Below are 8,648 nucleotides of genomic sequence, written 5' to 3'. Positions count from 1 at the left end.
TTCCTCTTTCAGTGTTATGTTGTGCTCGCTAAGTCTCTTGAGAACGCTTGTGGTAGTTGTGTAGAAATCTTCTGCGCTGTTACCGTTGATGATGATGTCGTCTATGTAGCACCCGACATTGGGAATTCCTTGTAGAACTCTATCCATCATGGCCTGAAATATAGCTGGTGTGCTCGCAATTCCAAATGGAAGCCTTTGAATTTTGTACAAGCCTTGATGTATATTTATCGTGAGCAGTGGCTTAGAACCTTCACTAAGAGGCACTTGCTGGTACGCAGAGGACAAATCCAGCACACAACATACCTTACCACCGGCTAGCATCGAGTATAAATCCTCAGGAAGCGGGAGCGGGTAACAATCGGTCATTAGCACTTGATTGATTGTTACTTTGTAGCCACGCTTCGAAACCAGTACAATGGGAGTCACCCACTTGCTGGTGGTACCTTTTCTTAAGACGCCTTGACTTTCTAGCTTCCGAAGTTCTTCGCTGACTATTTCTTTAGTAGCCAAAGGCATAGACCTGGCTTTGCAACACACAGGCGTACAGTTTGGTTCTGTGGATATTTTGGCTTAGAAATTCGAAACTACTCCCGCCCGGTGTTGTGCGGAAAACTTCCAGAAATATTTCGCGCAGAGAATTGACACCAGCGTTTTCTGTGGCACCACTGACTGTTTTCCAGTCAAGTTGCAACTTTTCTAGCCAATCCTGGCCTAGAAGTGTAGGCATAGCCTTACCCTGGTCCTCTGCTATATGCAATGGAAGCTCAGTTACGCAGCCATTATGCTCAACGGTTACGGTCGCCTTCCCTTGCAGCTTTACAGGCTCACCTGTATACGTTTTCAAAACTGACCTTGGCTTGCATTCAGTCCGCGGAAACCATTCTCTGAAAACACTTTCAGGCATCAACGGGACAGCTGCACCCGTATCCAAAAGCATAGAAACTGGCTTCCCTTCAATCTGCACGGAAACTTTGTAGCCTCGTTTTCCATCTCATGCGCATAGTAACACGTGAAATGTCTCGGAATCATCCGCTTCTTCGTCCGTCGCTTCAGCATAGTTCACTGGACGACTTTTTCGCTCTCGACGGATTGTTTGCAGGTGCCCAGTCTTTGCACATGAACGGCACTTCGCGTTGCGGTAGCAGCACCTGTCTGAATTGTGCCCTTTCCCGCAGCTTTAACAAACAGTCTGCTTGTGCCCCCTTCTTTTTTTACGCCCCAACGGCCTGGCTTTCGTTTCCGCTTTCCCTCGTTTACCACATTTATGTCAGTCGAGCGTTCAGCCTGGCAATGCAGCTCCTTTGTTTGCCTTGCAGCAAGTTCTTTTTCGAGCGCAATCTTTCATGCCTTTTCAAAGGTTAAGTCTTCTGTTGCGAACAATATCCTTCGAGTCTCTTGGTCGCGTAATCCTACCACTAGTCGATCCCTCAAGGCATCATTCAGAAACGCCTTGAACTCTCAATTACGCTCCAGACCTTTAAGCTCCGTCATGAAGTCTTCGAAGCATTCTCCTTCCTGCTGCGTGTGCTTGTTGAACTTGCAATGCTCGACTATTACTGAATACTCTGGGCTGAAGTGTTGTTCTAGTACACTATTTCCGAGAAGGTCTTGTCAGTAGGGCTGTCGGGAACTAAAATTTTCTTCAGCTCTCTGTGCACTGTGCTGCCTATTACGCTCAAGAACAACCTCAACTTCTTTGTCTCCTGAACCACGTTAAGTGCCACAAAATTTTCAAACCTCTCGAAATACGACTTCATATCCTCGCTTCTTGGGTTAAACTCTGGCATGCTTCCGAAACGTTGCGAAGCTACAGGGATTGCCATTTTTAAATGTTTGCCTTCGGATGGTGGCCCAGCCGTCCGTTGCGCCGCAACAGCTGCGCCGGTGCTTGGTTCAGAATCGTAGCATCATCCCATCATTGTCACCAATTGTTCTGTTGTGGCCAAGGAAAGACCACGACGCAGGAAGCCAGGGCAGGAACGAATGTGCTTTATTCGAGAGCACCTCTGCTTCTATAGCATTGACAGTCCTACGTCATAGGCATGTGCTGAACTGATAATTGATACCACAATGGTGAAACTACAATCACGGGATTTCTTCACCTGAATCAGTTCTCTTTTGCCAATAACAATTGTTTCGGTTTCGATTTTGACCGTTAAAATTTCGTTGAAGCGGAAACATTCCCCAAAAATGACTCATTGTGCAGAGAAGCTTAGGCCATTAATTTCTATGAAATACTGACGGGGAATTAAGAATTATTCGTTGTAGCGGTATTTGTTGTGGCGGTCATCAACTGTATTTGTATTCTTTAAAATTGGCATTCAAGGTGTTTCAATTTTCCCCCAGGCGCTGTGCAGAGAACGCATTTGGGATAACGGCGGCCAGATGGAGAATTCTGCTACGTACCATCCACTTGAAACCGAAGAATGTGGACTTCGTTATCAAGGCTGCTTGTATTCTGCACAATTTTCTCACTGTCCACAACCCAGTCACACAAGTTCACCGATACAGAGGACAGCTTTGGTAACCTCGTCGCAGGACAGTGGCGACAAGGTGTCCAACAAGCATCAGGAAACAACTCGGAACCCCACTTCTTCCCGATAAAGGCAACACATTGCAGGAACTACCTTGGTAATGCGGCAGCTGCCAGGAACCTTTTCGCAGCATACTTTTGTAGCAGTGCTGGGGAGGTTCCTTGGCAATGGAATCTCCCTGGGGTGTCCAAAGAAGCAGTTGTCAAGCGGCTACGGGAGCAGACACATCTAACAATTCAGTGATGGCGAGCTATGAAAGTTACAAGGCTAAAGCCTCATGTCACAGTTTATGGGTTCACAGTAAAGAAATCTATTCGTTAGATTTACATCACACCTGCAGGCTCTGTTGTGTTAAGCTTTAAAAAAGAGCTAGTGCCCCTTCACTTGTCACGTAACAACAATGCTTCTGTGTGTTACGTACACCTCCTTTAACGCTGGGTACCTAGTACTTCCAGGTCATGAACAACATGTGCATTGTCAATGTAACATTGCAATCTTGATGGGAATATGCAAGCAGGATAGGCTGATTGTCTGGGGATAATATTTGCCACAAAGGTTGTACATATCTTTAGAGTGACAGAAATAACTCGGGAATCTATTACAAAGATTAGAACAGAAATTAAACATTTGTATGGATCCACTTGGACATGGTGATGTTCAAGTAATTCTGAAAAGCATATTTTATCCTCTAAGCAAATGGTATGGTGATAAACATGAGCAGGTGTATGCATATCTCCAGTACACTGCTAAGAATGTATAACTGACGTCCAATCATTTTCCTACTACAGTCTCCTCACGTCCTCTTGCCTTTGTGCTGAAAATCGCTGCCACAGTGCATCATTGCTAAATGAGAATCATCATCATCAGCCATTTTTTATGTCCACTACAGGACGAACCCCTCTCTGGGCATCCTTAATTACTCCTGTCTTGTGCTAGCTGATTTCAGGCTTTGTATTCACATTTCCTAACATCATCACACCCCTAATTTTCTGTCATCCTTGACTGTGTTCCCCTTGGCACACACACTGTAACTTTCATAGACTGCTGACTGTATGTTCTACACATTGCATAGCCTGCCCAGCTCCAATTCTTCCTTTAATGTCAACTCGTATAGCGACCCCACCGCCTGCCTTCCTCTTAACATTAGACCTAACTTTTCGTTCCATCGCTCGTTGGACGGTCCTTCACATCAAGTCACGCTGGTTTATGAACCTCCAAGTTTGTATCCCTTGTATTAGTACCACTAGTATTCAATGTTTTCACACTCTTGTTTCATTGGTAGCAGTAACCTGGCAGTCATGATTTGGTAATGCCTGCCATATGGGCCTTAACGCATTTTTATTCTTCTGTAACTTTTCATGATCAGATTCTTCAGGTATTCTTGCAAACATTCTAGAAGCTCACTGCCAATCATGAAATGGAAATGACTTCTTATTCTGTTTCTATAGTTAAAGGTACTACCCGTCATGGTGGTGGAGTGGCTTTTGTGTTGCTCTGCTAAGCCTTAAGTGCGTGAGATTGCCTCTCGGCTGCAAAATGCAAAACCGGTGCACTGTGCGCTGGGTGGCCATTAAGGAACCCCAGGTGCTCAAAATTAACCTGGAGCCTAGGCATAGCACAGGCAATTCATTTTGAGAGAGCTGTGCTTAAATTCAATAAGCGCTCGCACCTGACATCAAAGCTCCTGCTTTCAGTGGCCTTTCATTTTGCATTAACTCTAGATGGCTGGACAAGGTATACTTATTTTAGAACCTGTGATCAATTATGGTGAATTATTTGTTTTGTTACTTGTATGCAGGAAAACCAGTATATACATGCAGAAACATTGCTTATTGTCCTTCAAAACAATTGCCTCCCACGGTACTTCACTTTTAAGAATGCTTATATAGATATCCCACACTTTGGGCTGTGTCTGTACAACATGTTCGCTTCACAGTGAGAGGAAGATTTAACTGAGGAAAATCAGCGAATGTAGCCTGAAGCAAGTCCGCTAGCCTGCTATCTGTTAAGGGGGAACGAGAGGTGCGCACGCTAGCAAATGCATTGAAAACTTCTGATAAAATACTACTTGCTCTTAGCATGGCTGTCAATGCTTAAATGTAATTGTAGCATTGTAGAAACACTGTTAATCCTTCTTTCATAGGAATCACTCATAACATGAAAGTGAAACATGTCTTGCGACATTTGCCCATGAACTTCACTGCCTTTCTGCTGCACTTAACAGCATTGTTAATTGGCGCCATTCAAGGCGAAATAGTATACGGCAATCGAACGTTAAAGGGAACCATGCAACGAAACTGCGTTGTTACCACAGACAGTATGAGCACAACGCTGAGAGGATATCAAAATAGTGCCATCTCCTGGGGGGCTAGAAAACAAGCCTTGTCTTTTCAAGACATTTCTGTGATGCTCTTACATGCTAGAATTCTTGGTGAAGACCAGTAAAACATTTTTCATGTTAAGTGCAACAGACCCTTCATCACTCTGAATATTTTTTTTATTAGTTGCAGCAACTCAATCTGGAAGTCTAGTTGCCGTTCCTCTGGCACTTTCTTTAAGAATTTTCCTATATTCATAGCCGTATGATAGTACTCATCCTCTAAAGGGCAAGCCTTGAGGGTCTTGGACAGTTCGCCCATTTCAGTCACGAGGGCGTCTTCACTTGGCCTTCTCTTTTTTTTTTTTTGCAGTCTTTGGCTAGCGGCAGCGGCTCCTTGTGCCGTAGACGTCGAGGCTGGCGCTGGGGATGACGTCGAGGCTGACGAGACCTGGGACGCTGATACCAAGGCTGACAGATCAGAAAAATCTGATTGTTCATCCAAATCCTGGTCTTCAAATTGGGCAATGCCCATTAAAAGTTTTTCTGCACTACTGTGCTGCTGGTTCGCGCCAAGTGGCTCACTGCTGTCCAGCTGCTGGCTCGCCTCTCTCGGGCTTGCAGGCACTACATAATTGCCTGAAGTGCTGCACATAAGAAAAAGTGCATGTTTTCTATGTAGCGACGTTTTGTAACATTGCAATAAAACAAAGTGAAACCATTTCAGTGTTTTTCTTGCTCTTCATTGTTATAGCTTCACACACTGTAAAACTTATGAACAATACTACCACTTTCATAATGTTAAAGTTGTCATTCACTAATGTGATCCATATTACCATGCATTGTGCAAAAGAGAGAAATGCAAAAGAAAAATATAAGTAAAGGTGCATCAAAATATTTTCGTGCATGTCAGTGTATCTGTAAAAGAAAATATATATTCCTTGTAAAGTGTCTAATCGCAGTAAAAATGCCATACTAGAAGTAACTTATATATATATATGTCAGTAATTTGGCAAGCATACATAAAACAGCCATGCACATCATATTCATGATTTAAGGTAATGACTACGATGGAAGCGGCACCACATGCTATAACATGGAGATGTGAAAACCCTTGCCATTAGTTGTTCACAAGTGAAATTGCACTGTGATAACTCCGAAAACTATATAATTCACAGCCTAGGCATGTGGTATTTACAATGAAGGCCACCTGTATATTACAGCTTGCTTGCATAAACGTTGAATTGCCAATTTTCCCCCTCATTTTGTTTACTTTGGTGAGCAGGCGTGGGTATCAGCATAGCCAAAAGATACGGATGTAGCAACACCCAGCACAAGCCCCTCCCCACCACTCCCCTACCCTGATTAATTGCCGGACCCTGTTCCCCTCGTAATTCCTGGCTGCACCACTCGAACGGCTGGTGCATACCCAAGCACAGGATGGCCCCCCTTCCTTTGTACGCGCCTCCACCGCAAAAACCACTTATTGCACTCTGAAATTTTTTACATTTAAATGCCCATTACCATCGTTCATGGCAGTGGGCTTAGCCAAGTATATCTCAAAATTATTAGCCGGTAAAAGGCTTACTATCTCGCTCTACGATGAGGTTAATTGCCCATTCGGAAGAAACAAGCACCTCATCTCACTGACATAGAAGTAATCAAGATGGATTTCCTTTGGCCAGCAAAATGTTCGCAACAACAATAATGTCAAGCTTACGGTCTCGTCACCATGGTGTCTTTTAATAACAGCAACAGCTCAAAATAGGGCCATGCTGTGTCGACCGACTCGACATCGTCGGCGCCGGCGCCGCTCTTTTGTGTCTTGATGCGGCCGTTGAAGATGCGCCGAAACTTATCACGGAGCGACTTCCATCTCTTCTGCACCAAGTCCAGTCCCACTGCACAGAGAAATGCAAGACTGCTTAGTAAACGATTATTCACGTGGAAGCTGCAAAATCTCGTGCTTACCTTGGATGTTGATATCTGGCAGGACGGAGGCCGTCACTTCATTCCAAAGTGCTGCTTTGAGGTTGCGGTCCTTATGCTGTTTATGAGAGGCCATCCACAATGGTTGGCGACAGTGCACTTCGGCTATTAAAGTTTCATTATTAGTTTCATTAAAGTTTCAACACGCACAGCCAACAAGAAGGTACTGACGCAGCTTGCCCGGGCTTGCCTGAACGTCGCGCGAAGAGTCGTTCGGAAGTGACGTTGGCTCGCCGTGGTCATGTGAGGTGCATCATGCTACTGACGCGAGCGGCAGCTTCCGGCGCGGGCGCAAAAATTCTAGCGGTTGTAGGTCTCCACGCCGCCGCGCGCCTACACGCGAAACAGCCTCCGCGCCTGACGCCGTACGCGCCCAGGCGTGGTGCGGCGCGTGCGGGCGCATTGGAGCGCGTACGTCTGGTTGAGCCTTTAGAATCCCGCATGCACATCAGAACGACGATGACATGCAACTGCCCTTCTCGTACCACTTTAGCAGATGTAGCGGACGCGCCTATCGTTCTCTTCGCCCTGTTGCTTGCCTTAGCTTTGGCTTGGCTTGGCTCGACTCTATTTCGTTGGCAATGTCGACAAGTTAGTGATCGAACGCTACGGTTTGAAAGTAACGATCACATATTCTAGTGAAATTTAGCATATTGGAAAATAATTATTGGACAAAAGTAGGTTTGAGGCGTGTCTTTTTTTTTACTATCGTCATTGTCATCATTTTCAAGTCACATTAGTTTTCGCCGTGTGACAGCGCGCTTTGATATTGACATTAATCGCAACAAATGTCATTTGTTCGAAATGGCATTCACTCCTCGCAGACGGTGAGTAAACTTGCTGAACTACAAGGAGGAGGGCGCACAATGGGAATGGGGGAGAGATGCCTTCTTTCCTTCGCTCCGTCGCTGATTGGCTTCAGGGTGCAGCAGCAGCGCCACTCGTTGTCGACCGCAGCGACGGTCAGGCCATAGCCTCAGACGATGTTCCGTGGTGCGTGCGTGTGCATGTTCTGTCGTCATATGACTCTCAAGAAACAAGCGTCGCTGACTGGACCTGCAGAAATGGCTGCTGTTGGAGTCGGCGCGGAGGATTCGTCAAAATGGGAAAGTTCGCCGATATTTTGAATCTTTTTTTTTTTACGCGTATGCTTCATACTGTCTACTTGAGTCTCACCCCAGCTCCTTTTTTCCAGGAAGAAAGTGCATAGTGGCGCCTAGTAGCGATTCATGTCGTGTGTAAATGTTGGTAGCAGTGCAAGCTAAGCATTTATAATATACGACGGCAGCAGGGCACGATGTTTACGAAACACTCGGCGACCTAAAGCGGTTCTCTGCCCACCGGGTCGTCTGTAATCTTAGCGCTAAAACACGAGGCACGCGCACAAGCGACGTTTCCCGATTCGGAGGTAATCTTTAAGCGTCACGAAAAGTATCTACATCGTAGCACAAGAGGCAAAAAAAAAAAACAACTGTTCTGCGTAGAGCTCGTGATGACAATTATTTATTTATTGATACTGCAATCCCGGTATCAGGATTATAGTAGGGTAGGAAAAAGAATTAAGCAGTTTTAGAAGAATGGCAAAATGTAAACAAAAGAAACAATGATCCGCTGTTTAACAATTTGAAACCTTGTAGTCACAACTTCCGCTTGGTACCGTCGTAAAAGAGAAGTAATTACCATTTTAAAATTTACAAGACGAGAGAGGAAATAAAAAGATTATGCAGATTCCACGCACTATGGGAATCGATGTAAGCGAAAGTTTCTGTGCTAATTGCTTTGCTTGACGATAATTAGCGGTGATGATG

General features: G+C 45.1%; 1 protein-coding gene across 1 annotated transcript; it reads right to left on the bottom strand.

The window, feature by feature from the left end:
• Positions 1 to 4,524: 4,524 nt before the first annotated feature.
• LOC142574723 (uncharacterized) lies at positions 4,525 to 7,354 on the bottom strand. The gene is made up of 4 exons (XM_075683748.1): positions 6,823 to 7,354; positions 6,572 to 6,752; positions 5,255 to 5,498; positions 4,525 to 4,536 (listed from the first exon to the last, which is right to left on the bottom strand). Exons 1-4 carry the CDS (start codon positions 6,914 to 6,916, stop codon positions 4,525 to 4,527), a joined length of 531 nt encoding a protein of 176 aa, XP_075539863.1. The 5' UTR covers positions 6,917 to 7,354.
• Positions 7,355 to 8,648: the final 1,294 nt, after the last annotated feature.

This window comes from Dermacentor variabilis, chromosome 3 (assembly GCF_050947875.1).
Source record: "Dermacentor variabilis isolate Ectoservices chromosome 3, ASM5094787v1, whole genome shotgun sequence".
NCBI classification, from domain to species: domain Eukaryota; kingdom Metazoa; phylum Arthropoda; class Arachnida; order Ixodida; family Ixodidae; genus Dermacentor; species Dermacentor variabilis.
The sequence above is the reverse complement of the archived record's forward strand: the minus strand, read 5'-3'. Positions and strand labels throughout refer to the sequence as shown.

What these genes read in the sequence shown, in the direction of transcription:
- LOC142574723 (XM_075683748.1), bottom strand. Translation starts at nt 6,916, where the DNA reads ATGGCCTCTCATAAACAGCATAAGGACCGCAACCTCAAAGCAGCACTT. An exon ending in GCCAGATATCAACATCCAAG is followed by an intron (nt 6,753 to 6,822) that starts GTAAGCACGAGA and finishes TTCTCTGTGCAG; the next exon opens with TGGGACTGGACTTGGTGCAG. An exon ending in GACACCATGGTGACGAGACC is followed by an intron (nt 5,499 to 6,571) that starts GTAAGCTTGACA and finishes TCTTATGTGCAG; the next exon opens with CACTTCAGGCAATTATGTAG.